Below are 19,654 nucleotides of genomic sequence, written 5' to 3'. Positions count from 1 at the left end.
CTGTGGGAACGGGCAAGGTGGTGGTTCCCCAACCCCTGGGGTCTTGGTGGGGTGTGCGGGGGCTCCTGGAGTCACCCCAGTTCCCAGGGACTTGTTGGGGTGCTCAGGGGAAGGTCAGGGGGGCTCCTGGAGTCACCCCAATCCCTGGGGTCTCAGTAGGAGGCTCTGGGGAAGGGCAGGGGGGCTCCTGGAGTCACTTGGGGGACTCACAGGGCTCAGGCTGGATGGGGGTCTGGGCTGCCCCCTCCCAGGATGGTCAGGATGGGGGATCCCCGAAAGGACAAGGGGGTCCCTGAAAGGACATGGGGGTCCCCAAAAGGACGGGGGTGTCCCCAAAAGGGCTGGAAGGGATGGGGGTTCGGAGCATGGGCCCCCGTGGGGGCTGCAGGTGGGGTCTTCCCGTGTCGGGTGGGTCCCCAAAAGGATGGAGGAGTCCCTAAAAGGACGGAGGGGGGTCCCCAAAGGACAGAGGGTGGTCTCCAAAAGGATGGAGGGGTCCCCAAAAGGATGGAGGGGGGTCCCCAAAGGATAGAGGGGGGGTCCCCAAAAGGATGGAGGGGTCCCCAAAAGGATGGAGGGGGTCTCCAAAAGGATGGAGGGGTCCCCAAAAGGATGGAGGGGGGTCCCCAAAGGATAGAGGGGGTCTCCAAAAGGATGGAGGGGTGCCCAAAAGGATGGCGGGGGGTCCTCCAAAAGGATGGAGGGGTCCCCAAAAGGATGGAAGGGATGGGGGTTTGGAGCACGGGCCCCCGTGGGGGCTGCAGGTGGGGTGTCCCGGTGTCGGGGGGTCCCCAAGGGGCGGGGGGGGGGCTGCGGGCGGGGTTCCCGGCTCGGGGCGGGGCGCACCCAGCCCGGTCCCGTCCCGCCCCGCGGTGGTTTCGCCTCCGCTCGGCGGCTCCGAATGAAGCTGCTCGGGGCGGCGGGGAGCGGGGGGGCCGGGAGCCCCGGGAGAGCCGGGAACCCCCAGAGCACCGGGAACACCGGGAGCCCCGGCAGCCCCGGGAGCCCCTAGTGCATCGGGAACCCCCAGAGGACCGGGAGCCCTAAGAACGTCGGGAGCACCGGGAACACCGGGAGCCCCCAGAGCCCTAAGAACATCGGGAACCCCCCGGAGCACCGGGAACCCCCAGAACACCGGGAGTACCGGGAGCTCTGAGAGCGTTGGGAGCACTGGGAGACCCGGGAGCACCAGGAGACCTCAGAACACCGGGAACACCGGGAGTACCGGGAGCCCTAAGAACATCGGGAGCACCGGGAACCCCCAGAACACCGGGAACACCGGGAGTACCGGGAGCCCCGACAACTTCGGGAGCACCGGGAGCATCGGGAACCCCCAGAACACCGGGAACACCGGGAGTACCGGGAGCCCTAAGAACATCGGGAGCATCAGGAGCCCCGGGAGACCCCAGACCACCGGGAACACCGGGAGTACCGGGAGCCCCGGGAGCATCAGGAGCCCCGGGAGCATCAGGAGCCCCGAGAACACCGGGAGCCCCGTTTTCCCGGAGCCGGCAGGGCCCAGGGCGAGCCGGGCTGGATCCGGGGGTCGCGGCTCCTGCGCCCCCCGCCCCGCCCGCTGCTGCGGGGCCCCGGCTCTCGGTGCTGCTCAAGAAGATGCATTTGTTCCGGAGCTGCAGCTACGAGATCCGGCTGGAGGGCGAGGGGGGCAGCCTGCCCCGCATCCAGGGCATCCGCTGGGTGAGTGGGGGCTGCGAGGGAGGGGGGGGCAGCGCGCCTGGGGGACCCCAGCACCGCCGACACCGAGCCAGGGACCCCCCCCGGCTCCTGAGACTGATCCTGAGCCAAGGACCCCCCACCCCAAGTGTGAACCTGAGCTAAGGACCCCCCTGTGCTGCCCCCGTGTCTCGCGGTGCCCCTCGCAGCATCCCCTCTTGCACCGGGGCAGCGCTGCTTGGCCGGGCAGGGGGGTTGGTGAAGCTACTACCAGAGCCAAGTGGGGGTCCCAGGCCTTCTTGCCACCTCCAGCCCCTTTCCAAGGCTCCAGCCCTGCTTTAGAATTATCAGGTTGGAAGAGACCCATCGGATCATCGAGTCCAACCATTCCCATCAATCACTAACCCATGTCCCTCAGCACCTCGTCCACCCGGCCCTTAAACCCCTCCAGGGAAGGGGACTCAACCCCCTCCCTGGGCAGCCTCGGACAGGGACCAATCACCCTTTCCTTGAAAAATATTTTCCTGATGTCCAGCCTGACCCTCCCCTGGTGGAGCTTGAGGCCATTCCCTCTCGTCCTGTCCCCTGTCCCTTGGGAGAAGAGCCCAGCTCCCTCCTCTCCACAACCTCCTCTCAGGGAGTTGGAGAGAGCAATGAGGTCTCCCCTCAGCCTCCTCTTCTCCAGGCTAAGCACCCCCAGCTCTCTCCAGCCCCTCTTTTCCAGCAGGGCTCTGTAGGACAGTTCTGGCTTGGCAGGAGCTGTGATCTGTGACCCGCGCCCTTCTCCCCGCTCGGCTTTGCTGGCTGCGAGGCATGCAAGGAGCATATTTCTTCAACCACCTGTCCAAACCCCTTCTCCAGGCGGAGCCGGCAGCCAGGCGTGAAACGAGCCCGGTGCTATTGTGCTCAAGCCCACGGCCGCCCGGGCAGCGCACCCCAACCTGGAGCATGTGAACAGGAAAAGCTCTTCCCCGTAAGGCCACGGGGTTCAAAATGTTCCCTCCCCACCAGCTCTGGACGTTTCTTTTAGGAGAAACCTGGCGCTTGGCAGCAGGACAATGCTCAACATCACGTCCTCCCTCCTTGGGTCCACGTTGTCCCCTGGCCAGGAGCTACTGGGACGTCCCTAGGGTGGAAAAAGCATCCAGTCCCCACTCTTGGTGAGGGACTGAGCTTTGTGACCTTCCCCTTCCATCATTGCTTAAATGTTTTTAATCAAAAAGTGAATTTACTTAAAGGGAACTCTCAGCCGCTCCTCTTCTTCTCCAGCCCCCTCACCAGCTCCGTTCTCTTCTCTGGACTCGCTCCAGAGCCTCAACATCCTTCTTGTGGGGAGGGGCCCAGAACTGACCCCAGGATTCGAGGAGCGGTCTCCCCAGGGCCGAGTCCAGAGGGAGAAGAACCTCCCTGGCCCTGCTGGCCACGCCGGGTCTGATCCAAGCCAAGATGCCCTTGGCCTTCTTGGCCCCCTGGGCCCCTGCTGGCTCCTGTTCAACCAACACCCCCAGGTCCTTCTCCTCCAGGCACTTTCCAGCCAGACTTCTCCTAGGCTGGAGCTGCTCAGGGTTGTTGTGCCCCAAGTGCAGGACCCGCTCTTTGGCCTCGTTAACCCTCCTGCCGTTGGTCTCAGCCCATGGATCCAGCCTGTTCAGATCCCTTTGGAGCCTCCCGACCCTCCAGCAGATCCAGCTTCCACCCAGCTTAGTGTCATCCGCAAACTTGCTCAGGGTGCCCTCGATGCCTTCACCCAGGACATTGAACTGGGCTTGGGGCAGGTAGAGGAGAGGTGGACAGCAGGGAAGCATCTGGCTGTCCCTTGTCCCCATTCCTGCAAGCCTACGGCTCCTGGAAACTCCTCCTCATGTTGTGGCTCCATCTCGTCCCTCCTGGGGACCCGTTTGCCTGATCCCAGTGCCAATAAATCAATCCCTTTCCTCCTTTCCATGAGGCTCCTGTTCCTGCCATCAGGAGGACATCGCAGCCCGGCATCTCCTTCACCCTTCCCAGGGGACAAATGTCATCGTGACTGTTCCCCCTGTGTCCCTGGAGAGGATGGAGGGGACAGAGTGGATCCCCTGAGCTCCCCATCCTGGACAAACTTCAAGCCCCTGGCTCCCTGCCGTCCCTTTGGAGCCTGCGGATGGGCGAGGGCTTTCTCCGGAGCCGTAAAGCCTGAAATAACTCCTGTTGTTTTTCCTTGCGATCCCAAACAAAAGCAGCTCTCGAGCACGGAACGGTCGCTCGTGGCCTTGGCCGGCCGCCCGCCGCTGCCGGATTTCTGGAGAAAGGCAGGATCTCAGCGCCCGGGCGTCCTGTACGCAGGAAGATGGAAAGAGGCAACTCCTTAGGAAGCTGTTGCGATGCTGGGACCATGAGGCAGGGGGGGAGGGCATCCTGTGGGTCTAGACCTGGGAGCTGGGGAGCAAGGATGCTCCGCCAAGGGGATTTTGGGGCCATCTGTGAGGTTCTGCATGCGTTTCAGAGCAAATGAGAAAACCCCAGGAGGGAGAAATGGCTCCAAGAGCTCATCCTTGAGTAGGAATTTTCTCAGTCTCCTTCAGCGTCCTTGGGAGAGCAGCTCGGAGCGGGACCGTGACATATCCTGGCTCCTTGCCTCAAGGGCAGACCTCGCTTGCGAGGCGACAGCAAAGGCTGTTTGGGACCCGGAGCCGCTTTCGCTTGCACCCAAGGGGGGTGACACCAGCCTCCAGTCCCCTGGGCAGCAGCTCCAAGCCCGGCTCCTATTTGCAAACATTTACTCTGCAATCGCCGCCGCGTTTCCTGTTCCATGGGGATGGTCACGAGGCTCAGGAAAGTTTGCAGAGTGAGTAAGTCACCGTGTCCCAGCCTCAGCGGCAGCGCGGCCAGGTCAGGAACATCCCCAGGGAGCTGCTGTGTTTGTGGAGCCTCTTGTTTTCCATCTGCTCCGAGCTGGATGCAAACTGCTGGGGGCAGGTTGGCAGCTCGAGCCGTCCCGAGGAGGATGGGAAAGTCCTAGGGGTATGGAAAGAGCTGGAAGAAATGAAGGAGAAGCCTGAGCTGGGGAGGGTTTGAGACGAGCAATCACAGAGCACCCATGGGGCATCTACCTCCATCACCCTCCTGCCTGGAGCAGGAGGTCCCAGGGCTGTTTGTTTTCCCCTCAGCTCCTGGTAAGTTGTTTTGTCCTTGAATTAATTTGCAAAGTAGGCTTCTGCAGCTAATTACTCATGCCCTTGGCATCCTTAATTGAGGCTTTCATCTGTCTGTCCCTCTTGCTGGATTCGCAAGCTTCCCAAGCAGCCTGGAACCAGCAGATCTGAGGAGGACCTGGCCCAGAAAATGTGATGTTTTGAGTGCCCACCACCTCCGCCACCAGCCCGGGGCCCTGCAGACCTCATACAGCCAGAAATAAATGAGCAGAACCATAAAACCTTTCCCCTGAGGTGAAGACACCCCGAGGAAGGACAAAACTCGCGCTGTCTGGGGGTTAATGCTCAGAGCGCCTTGGCTGCCTCAGCCAGGGCAGCGGAGAACAGGTCTGACGGGTGCTCCAGTCTTCCCCAGTCCCATGGTTTATGCAGCACACGCAGTCGAGATGAAAGTTTGTTTATTCAGGGCTGTGGTCATGTGGGAGCCCTCATCCCTGTGGGCAGCACCTGGATGGGAGCGTGGCCACCAGGGTTAGGGCTCATCCCTTCCTTACGCTGCTTCTCCCTGGAGCATCCCCTCCCCAAGGGGAAAAAACTGGGAGGAAAAGAAGCACAAGAAGGAAAAAAAGCACCTTCTGATGGGCTTTATGGAATCCTGGAGTGGTTTGGGTTGGAAGGGACCTCAAAGCCCATCCAGTCCCACCCCTGCCGTGGGCAGGGACACCTCCCACGGGATCAGGGGCACCAACCCCATCCAGCTGGGGACAAGCTCCACCAGGGGAGGCATAAGCTGAACATTAGGAAAAAATTTTTCATGGCAAGGGTCATTGGGCTCTGGCAGAGGCTGCCCAGGGAGGCGGTTGAGTCCCCTTCCCTGGAGGGGTTTAAGGGCTGGGTGGACAAGGTGCTGAGGGACATGGGTTAGTGATTGATGGGAATGGTTGGACTCGATGATCTGATGGGTCTTCTCCAACCTGGTGATTCTATGATTCTATGAGTCCGGTCCTTGGCATCCTCTGCAAGCTGATCCTCCAGCTCTCCAAGCCTGTCCTGGACCATCCCCATAACCCTCCAACCTCTATGTCTCAAATCCAACGGCTTTGATCCCTGTTTGCAAAGATTTTACCTCTAACTCCCTTCTTTTATCTCCCAGGCCCCTCATTGGAACGCATTTCCCAGTCTGGAGTTAACCATAACCTCAGGGGGCTGGTTCTGGGGGTTCGGTCCCCCCGTGTACATCTCTTTTCAGCAAGGATTGCTGGGGGACACGCAGGGATGGTCCCATCCTTGCCTGGTGTGGAGCAGCTGAGGCTGAGCTGCCCCCTGGGGGAGGCAGGAGCCCTCTTGGGGTGAATAGGAGTGAGAGGGGCCACGGCAGAGCGCCCACATCCACCAACCCCCTTCTTTTCTGCTCTTGCAGACCCCACTTTTGGACACTGAATCCACCTTGGATTGTGGACACAGCCTTACCCAGGTGGGTAGTGTGGGAAAACCCACAAGGAATTGAATTTGAATTTGAATTTGGGGGAGGGGGAAGATGGAAAAGCACCTTGAAGGCTGTGAGAGGTGGGAGGCTGGAGCTCCCCCATACCCTGGGGTTCTTGGCTCAGCTCTGGGATGTTCAACCCCTTGGGTTCAAGCATTCCTGGGGGTGGGTGATGGAGATGGTGAGGTGGGGAGGGTGTTGGGGCACAGCGAGGGGTCAGCGTGAGGGGGCTCTGCCTCCTTTCCAAGCCGGAGAATCTGCTTCCACTCCAGGCATCGTCAGAGAAGATCTGGCGAGCAGGGAAGCTCCTCTTCATCCACCTCACCAGCACTCGCCCCGGCCTCATCCGGGACCACAAGCATCACCTGCGGCACCACAGGTGGGATGAGCTCCTGGCACAAGGAGGGGTTCAGCAGGGATGCTGGGCATCACGACCCCTTTTTTGAGGACCCTTCTCCCGTCCTTTCCTCTCGCAGGCAGTGCTGCTCGGGCAAGGAGCTGGTGGACTGGCTGCTGAGCGCCGGGCTCGCCGTCCAGACCCGCAGCCAAGCGATCGGCGTCTGCCAGGTGCTGGTGGATGGAGGGGTCCTGACGCACGGTGAGTGGCACCGAGACGAGAACTGGGTGCACTGGGGGCTGCTGGGGTCTCCCCTGGGTGCACGGTTGAGCTCACGCGGCTCTTCGCCCTGCAGTGAAGCAGGAGTGGCATTTCCAGGACAAGGACACCCAGTTTTACCGCTTTGCCGAGCTGGAGCTGAGCCCCGAGCCTGGTGCTGGGCTCCGGGATGCAGAAGAGCTGCTGGAGGCACTGGCTTTCCTGGCCCAGCTTGGTCCCGATGCGCTGCTCACCATGGCCCTGCGCAAGCCGTGAGTGCCCAGGAGCTCCCGAGGGGCTGGGGGGCACGCGCGGGGCTGATTTCAACCCTGTTCCATGAGGGGTTGGGGACCTGGTGTGCATGGAGTGACCTGAGCATCTCTGCCATGGCCAGGAGAAAACAGTTGGCCAGCCAGGATAGGGGTGTCTGTGCCTGGAGAGGGGTGTCTGTGCCTGGAAGGGGGTGTCTGTGCCCCAGGACAGGGGTGTCTGTGCCTGGAGGGGGGCGTCTGTGCCTGGAGAGGGGTGTCTGTGCCTGGATGGGGGTGTCTGTGCAGGACAGGGGTGTCTGTGCTTGTAGAGGGGTGTTTGTGCCCCAGGACAGGGGTGTTTGTGCAGAACAGGGGTGTCTGTGCCCCAGGACATGGTGAGGAGAGGGCACACTGACCACTGCTCCCCCCGCCCAGGCCAGCCCAGCGCACGGAGGATGAGCTGGAGCTCATCTTCGAGGAGCTCCTCCACATCAAAGCCGTGGCTCATCTCTCCAACTCAGTGAGTGAGGCTCTCCCCGGCACCCCCACAGCATGTCACCCCCACCCCGCAAACTGCTCCCCATCCCCATATCCTCCCCTGGCCGAGCATCCCTGAGCTCTGTCCCCATACGTGTCCCCTCCTCGCTCAGCTCCAGGCTGGGGTGACACTGAGGTGGGTGCCTCTCTCGGCAGGTGAAGCGGGAGCTGGCGTCCGTGCTGATGTTTGAGTCGCACCCGAGAGCAGGCACCGTGTGTGAGTGTCACGTACCCCGGGAGCTTCGCAGGGCTGGTTGGGCCCCCAGAAAAGGGTCCCCAGCCTGGAGAGGAAAGTTAGAGACATTTTCATCCATGGGGATGCTCCTGCTGTCTCGTGGAAGACCAGGGATGGAGGGGCTTGGAGACTCAGGATGGGGGAGCTGAAGTTTTTGGGGTTCCCCGCTTTGACTGCTGTTTCCCCGGCAGTGTTCAGCCAAGGAGATAAAGGCACGTCGTGGTACATCATCTGGAAGGGTTCGGTGAACGTGGTCACCCATGGCAAGGTGGGTGCATCCCTGTGGCAAACACCTCAGGTCATACAATCATGGAATGGGTTGGGTTGGAAGGGACCTCAAAGCCCATCCAGTCCCACCCCTGCCATGGCAAGGGACACCTCCCACTGGATCAGGGGCTCCAAGCCCCATCCAGCCTGGCCTTGAACCCCTCCAGGGATGGGGCAGCCACCGCTGCTCTGGGCAAGCTGCGTGAAATCCTTAAAATGAAGAATTTCTTCCCAAGTTCTCATCTCAACCTCCCGTCTTCCAGCTCAGAACCATCCCACCTCATCCTGTTCCTGCACCCTCCCTGTTACCATCACTGTCCCCCAGTTGGGATGAGAGCTCCCACCCCGTCCCTCACCCTTCCCGTTGTCCCTCCAGGGTTTGGTGGCCACTTTGCACGAGGGGGATGACTTCGGGCAGCTGGCGCTGGTGAACGACGCTCCCCGGGCTGCCACCATCATCCTGCGGGAGAACAACTGCCACTTCCTCCGCGTGGACAAGCAGGACTTCAACCGCATCCTCAAGGTGGGCAGGAGGTCCAAGTCGGGGAGCTCCGTGCATCCTCCGTGGTGTATGTAGGGCAGGACGCTTCTCTCTGTATCAAGAAGGGACACAGGAGAGCAATGAAGTGGCGAGGAGCTGGAGAACAAGGGTTAGGAGGTGCAGCTGAGGGAGCTGGAGGGGTTTAGCCTGGAGAAGAGGAGGCTGAGGGGAGACCTCATTGCTCTCTGCAACTCCCTGAGAGGAGGGTGTGGAGAGGAGGGAGCTGGGCTCTTCTCCCAAGTGACAGGGGATGGGACGAGAGGGAATGGCCTCAAGCTCCACCAGGGGAGGGTCAGGCTGGACATCAGGAAAAAATATTTCCTGGAAAGGGTGATCGGTCCTTGTCCGAGGCTGCCCAGGGAGGGGGTTGAGTCACCTTCCCTGGAAGATTTTCAAAGACAGCTGGACGAGGCACTGAGGGACATGGTTTAGTGTTTGATAGGAATGGTTGGACTCGATGATCCGGTGGGTCCTTTCCAACTTAGAGATTCTATGATTCTAAATATGGGGTTTTGGGGTGCAACCAGCCACCCTGATGGATCAGAACTGGGCTGAAGGGTGGTTTCTCTCCCTAGGATGTGGAGGCCAACACCATGCGGCTGAAGGAGCACGGGAAGGTGGTGCTCGTCCTGCAGAAGAACCTGCAGGGTAGCAGCAGCCAGCCAGCCGCTGCACGGAGCAGCAGGTGACAGCAGCCTGTCCCCATCCCTCCCTGCAGCCACGGCCAATCCCTCTGCCTCCTTTGCTTTCCCTTGCTGGGAGAACCATGTTCCCGGAGTGGGATCGGAGATGCCAGGCCATGCTGACCAGCTGTATCGGGTGGTTTGGTGGCCCAGCGTGGTGTCCTGGTAGCTCGGCTGGGCTGTCCCATCCTTCTCTGATGCGCCCGGTGCTCTGCCCACCAGGTACTTGGTGATGGCTGGGACGCCGGAGAAGATCCTGGAGCATCTGCTAGAGTTCATGAGGCTCGACACTACGCTCTATGACCCCGTGGGTAGGTGGGGAGTCACCCCTTGGGCTGGGGACCACATCCCAGGTCACCCCGAGATGGTCAGAGGGGTGGGACAGGGTGCTGGCGAGAGGACCAGCACTGAGCAGGGTTGGTTCAACCCCAAAAGCTGCTCCTTTCACCCTAATATCCCCCGTTGAGGCTGGGAGAGGGAGGCAGCTCCAGGGTGGGGAGCATCTTCCTCTCCTGCATCCCTCCGACTCCCTCTGCCTTTGGAGAGAAGCGAAGCCGGGCGAGATGGGAACCAGGAGATGTCCCCAGCGGGTAAAAAATCCGAGCTGGCGTCACCAGCGGCTGCCTTGGAACCGACTCCAAGCTCTGCATTTTTTGTGCAACCCTTGAATTTTCTTTCATCTCCCGAAGCTTCCAACCTTGCGAGCCCTTTCCAGGGTGGTCAGGAGCGAAAAGGGACCTGCACTGAGCACGGTCACCATGGGGGACACCACAAGCCATCCCCATTTAGGGCATGAGTGACCCTTTCCCCCTGCCCGTGACCACCTTCGCGTGACCCTTTCCCCACCCAACCGTGTCCCCAAGCCTCTGGACGGGCTAAAGAGTGACTGGTGGTGGCCTGGCCTCTTGCAGATACCCTGCTGGGGGATTTCCTGCTGACTTACACCATCTTCATGCCGACCTCGCAGCTCTGCAGAGCTCTGCTGCACCAGTATCCTTCTGCGGCTGGAGCTGGGGGGGACTGGGCTCCATCCTACACCCCGCCCGGGACCAGCAAGCTGCCCTTGGTCCCTCTCATCCCAGTAGGACCTCGGTGGTTGGGTGGGGGACCCCTAACTGCCCCAAGCTCTTGGGCACGGGGACCTGGGCGTGTTGGTTGACAGTGACTGACCATGAGCCAGCAGGGGCCCAGGGGGCCAAGAAGGCCAAGGGCATCTTGGCTTGGATCAGACCCGGCGTGGCCAGCAGGGCCAGGGAGGTTCTTCTCCCTCTGGCCTCGGCCCTGGGGAGACCGCTCCTCGAATCCTGGGGTCAGTTCTGGGCCCCTCCCCACAAGAAGGATGTTGAGGCTCTGGAGCGAGTCCAGAGAAGAGCAAGGAAGCTGGTGAGGGGGCTGGAGAAGAAGAGGAGCGGCTGAGAGAGCTGGGGGGGTTTAGGCTGGAGAAGAGGAGGCTGAGGGGAGACCTCATTGCTCTCTCCAACTCCCTGAGAGGAGGTTGTGGAGAGGAGGGAGCTGGGCTCTTCTCCCAAGGGACAGGGGACAGGACGAGAGGGAATGGCCTCAAGCTCCACCAGGGGAGGGTCAGGATGGACATTAGGAAAAAATTTTTGATGGAAAAGGTCCTTGGTCCCTGTCCGAGGCTGCCCAAGGAGGGGGTTGAGTCCCCTTCCCTGGAGGGGTTTGAGGGACGGGTGGACGAGGTGCTGAGGGCCATGGGTTAGTGATTGATGGGAATGGTTGGACTCGATGATCCAGTGGGTCTCTTCCAACCTGGTGATTCTATGGTTCTACGATATCCCCATCTCCCATCCCTTGCTGGTCACGTGCACACGGGGATCCCTGCCCGCTCCCCACCATCTGTGCTGATGTCCTTGACTGGTCCCAGTTTCCGCGTGGAGCCGCTGGAGGGGTCGGAGCAGGAGAAGGCCACCTACTCCCTGCACAAGCGGCGGAAGATCCTGCGGCTGGTGAGCCAGTGGGTGCTGCTCTACGGGTGGCTGCTGCAGGGCGACCGCAGCACCACGGCGCTGCTGCAGGTACCGGGAGCCAGGGGAGGGATGTCCCCGAGGAGGTCTGGCTGTCACCACCCCCTGTGCTGACCAGCAGGCACCTTCCTCCTGCAGAACCTCGCGGACCTGGCGAGCCAGGACCCCCGTCTGGGTGGGCTGAGCCAGGAGCAAGCCCAGGAGCGCCGGCGGCCCCGCGTGTGAGTCCCCCTGAGTCCCCATCCCAACCACAGCCTGGGTCTGTCCCCCCAGTGCCGCTGCTGGTGCTCACGTCCCCACCTCCTGCACCCATCATAGAAGGGTTTGGGTTGGAAAAGACCTTTAAGATCATCGAGTCCAACCATGGATCCAGCCCGAAGTCCATGTCCCCAAGTACGACATCTACTTGTCTTTTGAGCCCTTCCAGGAACGGACACTCAACCACCTCTCTGGGCAGCCTCTTGCAATGCTTGGCAACTCTTTCAGTCAAGAAATTCCTCCTGATATCCAACCTAATTCTCCCCTGGCGCATCTTGAGGCTATTCCCCCTTGTCCCATCACTGGCTACCAGGGAGAAGAGACCAACCCAACCTCACTACAGCCTCCTTTTAGACAGTTGTAGACAGCGATGAGGTCTCCCCTCAGTCTCTTTTCCTTCAGTCACTCTTTCTTCTCATGGGGCTGAGGTTTCACCAGCAAAACGGTGATTACCAAGCCTGGGGAGATGCCCTCAGGCCACCTTGTCCCCATCGCGGGGCTTTCCCAGCTAGAGGCAGCGTGCGAACACTTCTAGGACTCACCAGGGATGCTCAAGGAGCTTTGGTGGTGGTGTGGAGCCTGGGGGCTGCAGGACGTGGTTCTATCTAGAGTGCAAAGTGTGGACTCTAACCCCGCCTTTGCTCTCTCTCTGCAGGCTGGAGAACGGAGACGGCAGCGTTTCTCCCCAGCCCAAGGTAGGGGCAGCGCTGAGGGGTGCAGAGCTGGGTCCCCCCTGCCCTCGGGGGACCCCTGGCTGGAAGGGTGGCTGGGGGGCCAGCATCCTCCCTGCTCTCTCCCTCCTTGGCCACAGGCTCGGAGCTCGGGGAACTGGCTCGCAAGCCAGGAGGAGGGAAATCTGAACACCAGCTGTGCCTTAAGAGCCCAGGACAAAGGTATGGCCACGTGTCCCCTCCCTGGTGTCTGGGGCTCTAAAGCTCTTCTTCTACAAGTGGTGTCCCCAGGGCTCAGGGCTGGGTCCAGCCCTGTTCAGTGTCTATGTCAATGACCTGGATGGAGGCATCGAGTGCACCCTGAGCAAGTTTGGGGATGACACTAAGCTGGGTGGAAGCTGGATCTGCTGGAGGGTCGGGAGGCTCCAAAGGGATCTGAACAGGCTGGATCCATGGGCTGAGACCAACGGCAGGAGGGTTAACGAGGCCAAAGAGCGGGTCCTGCACTTGGGGCACAACAACCCTGAGCAGCTCCAGCCTAGGAGAAGTCTGGCTGGAAAGTGCCTGGAGGAGAAGGACCTGGGGGTGTTGGTTGAACAGGAGCCAGCAGGGGCCCAGGTGGCCAAGAAGGCCAAGGGCATCTTGGCTTGGATCAGACCCGGCGTGGCCAGCAGGGCCAGGGAGGTTCTTCTCCCTCTGGCCTCGGCCCTGGGGAGACCGCTCCTCGAATCCTGGGGTCAGTTCTGGGCCCCTCCCCACAAGAAGGATGTTGAGGCTCTGGAGCGAGTCCAGAGAAGAGCAAGGAAGCTGGTGAGGGGGCTGGAGAAGAAGAGGAGCGGCTGAGAGAGCTGGGGGTGTTTATCCTGGAGAAGAGGAGGCTGAGGGGAGACCTCATTGCTCTCTGCAACTCCCTGAGAGGAGGTTGTGGAGAGGAGGGAGCTGGGCTCTTCTCCCAAGGGACAGGGGACAGGACGAGAGGGAATGGCCTCAAGCTCCACCAGGAGGTTGAGTCCCCTTCCCTGGAGGGGTTTAAGGGCCGGGTGGACGAGGTGCTGAGGGACGTGGGTTAGTGATTGATGGGAATGGTTGGACTCAATGATCCAGTGGGTCTTTTCCAACCTGATGATTCTATGATTCTAAACCCTGTAGTGCCCTACGAGATCTACCGACCAGACCACTCGTGCCTGGTCACGGTGCTGCCCGTCAACGCCTCGGTGCGGGACGTCCTGCGATCCCTCAGCCCTCGGCTTGGCCGAGATGGGGAGCACATCCTAGTGAAGGTTAATTCCTCTGGAGGTGAGTGGGCTCTTCTAGAGATGCCACCACACGTGGTGGCACAGACTCTGTGCCCAGCCAGGATCTGACCCCTTCTCCATCCTGGCACCAACTCTTTGGTCTCCTGCAGATAAGGTGGGGCTGCAGCTGGACGCAGTGGGGGTGTTCACAGCGCTGGGGCTCAACGAGAGGCTCTTTGCCGTGACCGTGGAGGAGCTGGGTGGCCTGGTGAGCATACAATGAAGGGTTCTTGGGGATGAGCAGCACCAGGCTGGTCCCCTGAACCTAGAGATGAGGAGACTCCAGGGAGACCTGGGTGGGCTTTGAGGTCCCTTCCAACCCAACCCATTCCATGATTCTATGATCTAGGGCTGCAGTTCCTCTGTAGCAACTCAGGGTTGGAGGTGTCCATCCCTCCCTGCCCCTCTCCCCAGGCCAGAGGGCTTGTGCTCCCTTCCCCACCGCTCTGGCTGATGGCAGGAGGGGTTGGGTGTCCTCTCCTCTGCACAGACCCCCCACCCCGAGCAGCTGGGCCCCCACGTTGGCTCCTCAGAGACCCTGGACCTCATCAGCTCCAAGGACCTGGCCAGCCACCTCACCGACTACGACTGGAGCCTCTTCAAGAGCATCCACCCGGTAGGGCCAGGACCCAGACAGAGGTGGGAGTCACCTCTGGGTGGCTTTTTAGGGGGCACCCCTTAGCATCCACGTTGGGGTTTGCAGGTGGAAATGATCCACTACATCATTGGGCCCCAGAAGTTCCACGACGTGACCACGGCCAACCTGGAGCGGGTGATGCGGCGCTTCAACGAGCTGCAGTTCTGGGTGGCCACCGAGCTGTGCCTCTGCCCCGAGGTGGGCAAGCGAGCCCAGCTCCTCCGCAAGTTCATCAAGCTGGCTGCACAGTGAGTGCCTCACCACCCAACCTCCTGCTCCTGCCAGGATGGAGCTGCTGGTGGACTCCCAGCCTGACTCCGTCCTCACCCGCAGCCTCAAGGAGCAGAAGAACCTGAATTCCTTCTTCGCGGTGATGTTTGGTGTGAGCAATACAGCCATCAGCCGCCTGGCCAAGACCTGGGAGGTAACTGCCTTGGGGCTGCAGGTGACGTTGTGGAGCCCACACAGCTTCAGTGGGGTGGGTGGAGAGCAGGAGGTGGTGGAAGAGCTGGAGGTCTCTTAGGGGTGGGAGAGCCGGGGTTCCAGCGCTGGTGCTGGCTCTGCCAGGGGAGGTTCAGGCTGAACATTAGGAAAAAATATTTCACAAAAAGGGTCGTTGGGCAGTGGCAGAGGCTGCCCAGGGAGGGGGTTGAGTCCCCTTCCCTGGAGGGGTTTAAGGGCCGGGTGGACGAGGTGCTGAGGGACATGGGTTAGTGATTGATGGGAATGGTTGGACTCGATGATCCAGTGGGTCTCTTCCAACCTGGTGATTCTATGATTCTATGATTCTCTCTCCACTCAGAGGCTGCCCCACAAGATCCGGAAGCTGCACTCAGCGCTGGAGCGGATGCTGGTGCGCAAATCCCCTTCCCACCCTGTATTCCTGCATCCCAGCAGGGTTTCTCCTGCTTCCAAGAGGTGCGAGGTCACCAGGGTGGTATGGAGATGTTCTCCACACCCGGGACGAGCAGCAGCGGGGCTGTGTCCCCTGCCCATCTCATGCTGACATCCTGCTCCGTCCCCAGGACCCATCGTGGAACCACAGGGTCTATCGCCTGGCGGTCGCCAAGCTGAGCCCCCCCATCATCCCCTTCGTGCCGCTGCTCCTCAAAGGTAAGTTCCTCAGGTGGGAATGGGTGGGCTGGGGCACCTTTGCCTGCCTCCAGCCTTCCCCAGGGCTCCAGGAAGCCAAAGCTGATCCCCAAATCCCTCTCCATCTCCAGATATGACGTTTATCCATGAGGGCAATCGCACGCTAGCCGAGAACCTCATCAACTTTGAGAAGATGGTGAGTGGGGCACCTTGCGGGACCTGCTGTCTCCCCATCCTCTGGGATGCAGATCCAGAGCATCCCTGTGGCGTTAGGGCAGATCCCCTCGCTCTGGCTGTTCTGGAGGGGCACAGGGTAGCTGCAGCCAGCGCCGAAGCCAGAGGGGATTGTGTTTTACCAGCCAAGTGGGGCCAGGTGACAGAAAGTGACCTTTGTGCATTGCCTGCAGCACATGATGGCAAAGACCGTGCGTGTCCTGCAGCGCTGCCGGAGCCACCCGCACGGTGAGTGCTCCCGGCTGGGGACAAGGATAGGGCTGGGGATCCTCCTGTGGGGACGGGGCTGAGTTTCTGCTCTCTCTCCGCATCCAGCTCCGCTCTCCCCACTGCGAAATCGCTCTCCGCACCGGCCAGAAGACCCCAAAGCCATCAGAATCTCCACATGTACGTCTAGGGCTCAACCCATCTGCTCCTAGCCCTCATCCCTGTGGTGGGGCACCCTGGGGGACCCTACTTCTTGTGGCCAGCACCCACTGTCCTCAGTGGGAGGGTCTCATGGGGATGTCCCAAGGGCATCAACCCTAGTGTGGTGCATGGGAGCCGGTCTGGATGCTGTTGATGCCTCAGAGTGCCCGGGGATGGAGGCTGAGCTTCATCTCCTGAGTGGTGCAAGCCTGTAGGTCCCACACGGCTGGCTGGAGGCACCATCAGCGATTCCTGGTGCTGAGGAGAGTCCAGGAGAGCTTTCAGCACATCAGGCTGGGGCATCGGTTTGCCCCATGGAGCTTGCTCCTGCTCCTTCAGCTCCAGCAGGTTCCTGGAGGTGATGGGGGGATCCATGAGCTGAGGGAGAGGTGATGGAGGGCATCCATGAGCTGAGGGAAAGGTGATGAGGGGCATCCATGAACTGAGGGAGAGGTGATGGAGGGATCCATGAGCTGAGGGAGAGGTGGTGGAGAGGATTTCAACGAGCTGAGGGAGAGGTGATGGAGGGGATTCCAACAAGCTGAGCGAGAAGCAATAGGGAGGGGGGTGAGTCAAGCTGGAGGTGAGACAAAGGTTTGATGAGCCGAGCTAGAGGTGATGAAAGGGAATCAATGGGCCAAGCCATGAACAGCGGAAGCAAACCGGTGAGTCAGGTGAGAGGCAATGACAGGGGATCCATGAGATGAGCCAGTGGTGATGGAGCAGGCTGACAAGCTGAGCCAGGGGTGGAGGAGGAGGATCGGTGAGTCCAGATGGAAGCAAGAGCCCAGCACTGATCTCAGCTTTCCCCAGCAGGCTCGGAGCAGTCCCTGAGCGTGCGGAGCCCTGTCTCCACCTGGGCCTACCTGCAGCACCTGAAAGCCATCGACAGCCAGAAGGAGCTGCTGCGGCTCTCCCGTGACCTGGAGTCCTGACGTGGCCGCAGGGGCCCGAAGCAGGGATGCAGCAGCCTGGCTGCGGGCAGCGAGGGTAACCCCACCGCTCTGCTCCAGGAGCACCAGGCACGGGGCTGCGCCGGAGCCGGCTGCGCCGATGGTGCTGGGCACCAGGTCCAGCAGCACGAGGCACCCAGGAGCCCCCGTGGGCTGCGGGCAGGCGAGATCCATGGCCAGTGGCGTGAGCAATAGAGGTATTTTTGTATGCAAGGCTTCACTCCCCTTTCTTCTCCACGCAGCAGCTTGGATTCACTCCCTGCCCTGGCCAGGGGGGCAGGAAGGAGCCCTGGTTGCCCCCTCGATGCTGCCCACCCTGGAGGTGCCAGGCTGGAAGATGCCCCTTCCCCCTGGAGAGACTCAAGCCAGAGCATCCAGGGAACACTGTGTGGTCTCCGCCGGGGTGCAGGCTGAGCTCAGGGTCTGGCTCGTGCCCCTCTGCTGCCCCACAGATCCTGGGGGCAACCCCAGAGGGGATCTGCCCTTCTCCCTGTCTGGAAGTCCCATGGGAGGTGGTTTCTGCATCCCTGACCCTGGGAGTTGCATGGCTCCAGCAACCATGTGGGGAGTATCCTGATCCTTTCCAGGGGTTCAAATCAGCGAGGAGGTGGCACGTGCGAGGTCCACATCACCACGGGAAGCAGGCAAACCTTGGGCTGATCACAGCCTTCTCTGTGCCTCAGTTTCCCTACATGGATGGTGCAAGAATAGCCATGTACAGCTTTGGCATGGAGGCAGGACAGCGACCGTGGTGGAAGGAAGCTGTGGTGGCCTCGTGATGGAGATGGTGCTCTGTCCTTGCTCTGCCTTGAGCAGGGATTCGGGGTGGGATGTCTTTGAAGGAGGCTGAGCTGAAGGACACCCAAGTTGGAGACCCTCATCCTTCCCCACCTTCCTCAGAGCATCTCTCTGCGTGCGCACAGAGCGGTTTGAGCTCAGAGGAGACCTGGATGAAGCTACGGAGCTCAGAGGAGATCGCAGCCCCTAAAAGCTCCCACATTTGCAGGGTTCCAGCCTGGGGAAGGCTCGTAGCCCATGGACTCAGAAGCCAAAGCCCCCCAGCCTTGCCCCAAGTACAGCTGGGCTGCAAGGGACTGGAACGCTGCTGCGTTAATTGCTCTTTCCAGCAAGGGTTGCTTGTAATAAAAGTCCCCATCGCACCTCAATAATGTTTAAGTGATGCAGCCAGAAGTGAGTTAAATTGTGGGCTCCTCACAGCTCCCAGCACCGTGTCCATCATCCCAGGTCCCCCTGAGTGCCAAGCTTGGCTTTGTGCTTCCCCACAAGACAGCAAGTGGACGTGCTCGATGGGGACCAGGTTTTGACCCCTGGAATCTCCCAGTAGCTCCATTCACGGTCCCAGCAGCATGTGTCTCCTCTTCCTGAGCATCTCCGAGGAGCAAGACAGGTGCACAATGGGTGCAGCCATGCGTTCCAGCTCCAACCCCACCGATAGGAGCTCCTCACCTCCAGCAGGGCTTGAGGCACAACTCGGAGTTGGGGGAAGGTTAGCTTGTGCGAGAGCCAGCTGATGTACTCATAGAATCACCAGGTTGGAAAAGACCCATCGGATCATCGAGTCCAACCATTCCCATCAATCACTAACCCATGTCCCTCAGCACCTCGTCCACCCGGCCCTTAAACCCCTCCAGGGAAGGGGACTCAACCCCCTCCCTGGGCAGCCTCTGCCACTGCCCAATGACCCTTTCTGTGAAAAAACTTTTCCTAATGTCCAGCCTGACCCTCTCCTGGTGGAGCTTGAGGCCGTTCCCTCTTGTCTCAGCACAGGGTGACACAAAGGAGGTGGAGAAAACACAGGAGAACAGGTCAGCAGGGTCACCAGCCCAGGGCGGAAGGTAGGAAATGACTGAGGGGTGAGAAGGAAGCCAAACCTGGTCCTTATTACACCAAACGTCGCTGTCCCGTGCCAGCTAACGCACCCCCGGGGGGGTCAGGGCTGTTGCAATGCTGCTGTGTTGGCAGGAACTGCAGGAGTTGGTGGAGGTGAGGAATTGCCTTCCCTTATCTCAGGTGATGCTTGGAGGTCACTTACCACCTGCCGAGGTGGAGATGCACAGGGAGAGGTCCGCTCGTCGCGGGGAGTCTTGGGTCTGCTGCTTCTGGGGATGAAAGCAGGGAGCGTGGTGGTCTGGCAGCCAGCCCAGGAGAGCCCGGGGCTGTTTACACATGATCCAGGAGCTTCCCGGTGCTTCATCAAGGAAATGCCTGGTCAAACCAGAAGGACATTGACCACAAGGGACCAACCAGAATAAGTCCATGTCCCAGCATGTCAGCAAGAAGGTAGAGAAGCGGCTGGTGTAAATCACAGAATCATAGAATCACCAGGTTGGAAAAGACCCCCAGGATCATCGAGTCCAATCATTCCCATCAATCACTAACCCATGTCCCTCAGTGCCTCGTCCACCCATCCCTCAAACCCCTCCAGGGAAGGGGACTCAACCCCCTCCCTGGGCAGCCTCGGACACTGCCCAATCACCCTTTCCTTGAAAAATTTTTTCCTGATGTCCAGCCTGACCCTCCCCTGGTGGAGCTTGAGGCCATTCCCTCTCGTCCTGTCCCCTGTCCCTTGGGAGAAGAGCCCAGCTCCCTCCTCTCCACAACCTCCTCTCAGGGAGTTGCAGAGAGCAATGAGGTCTCCCCTCAGCCTCCTCTTCTCCAGCCTAAACACCCCCAGCTCTCTCAGCCGCTCCTCCCTGATGG

General features: G+C 60.6%; 1 protein-coding gene across 4 annotated transcripts; it reads left to right on the top strand.

Moving 5' to 3' along the window:
- The first annotated feature begins 1,520 nt into the window (after window positions 1–1,520).
- RAPGEF3 (Rap guanine nucleotide exchange factor 3) lies at window positions 1,521–18,102 on the top strand. 4 transcript variants are annotated; one of them, XR_011339319.1, is made up of 28 exons: window positions 1,521–1,698; window positions 6,226–6,279; window positions 6,564–6,670; window positions 6,768–6,889; window positions 6,984–7,158; window positions 7,573–7,657; window positions 7,831–7,891; window positions 8,101–8,177; window positions 8,553–8,699; window positions 9,293–9,402; window positions 9,623–9,711; window positions 10,312–10,390; window positions 11,286–11,436; window positions 11,524–11,606; window positions 12,299–12,338; window positions 12,455–12,536; window positions 13,464–13,610; window positions 13,720–13,817; window positions 14,100–14,225; window positions 14,313–14,494; window positions 14,580–14,670; window positions 15,049–15,099; window positions 15,272–15,359; window positions 15,470–15,534; window positions 15,746–15,800; window positions 15,888–15,959; window positions 16,797–17,130; window positions 17,617–18,102. XR_011339319.1 is itself a non-coding variant. In XM_069879401.1 (27 exons), exons 1-27 carry the CDS (start codon window positions 1,615–1,617, stop codon window positions 16,913–16,915), a joined length of 2,571 nt encoding a protein of 856 aa, XP_069735502.1. In that variant the 5' UTR covers window positions 1,521–1,614; the 3' UTR covers window positions 16,916–18,102. The 4 variants fall into 4 exon arrangements, 3 of the variants coding, with proteins under 3 accessions (XP_069735502.1, XP_069735500.1, XP_069735503.1); XM_069879401.1 differs by having other exon boundaries at window positions 11,286–11,367; window positions 16,797–18,102; XM_069879399.1 differs by having other exon boundaries at window positions 16,797–18,102.
- The last annotated feature ends 1,552 nt before the right edge of the window (window positions 18,103–19,654 follow it).

This window comes from Phaenicophaeus curvirostris, chromosome 38, assembly GCF_032191515.1.
Source record: "Phaenicophaeus curvirostris isolate KB17595 chromosome 38, BPBGC_Pcur_1.0, whole genome shotgun sequence".
Lineage (NCBI taxonomy): Eukaryota > Metazoa > Chordata > Aves > Cuculiformes > Cuculidae > Phaenicophaeus > Phaenicophaeus curvirostris.
The sequence above is the reverse complement of the archived record's forward strand: the minus strand, read 5'-3'. Positions and strand labels throughout refer to the sequence as shown.

What these genes read in the sequence shown, in the direction of transcription:
- RAPGEF3 (XM_069879399.1), top strand. Translation starts at nt 1,615, where the DNA reads ATGCATTTGTTCCGGAGCTGCAGCTACGAGATCCGGCTGGAGGGCGAG. An exon ending in GAAGGTTAATTCCTCTGGAG is followed by an intron (nt 13,611 to 13,719) that starts GTGAGTGGGCTC and finishes GGTCTCCTGCAG; the next exon opens with ATAAGGTGGGGCTGCAGCTG. An exon ending in CTGCCGGAGCCACCCGCACG is followed by an intron (nt 15,801 to 15,887) that starts GTGAGTGCTCCC and finishes CTCCGCATCCAG; the next exon opens with CTCCGCTCTCCCCACTGCGA.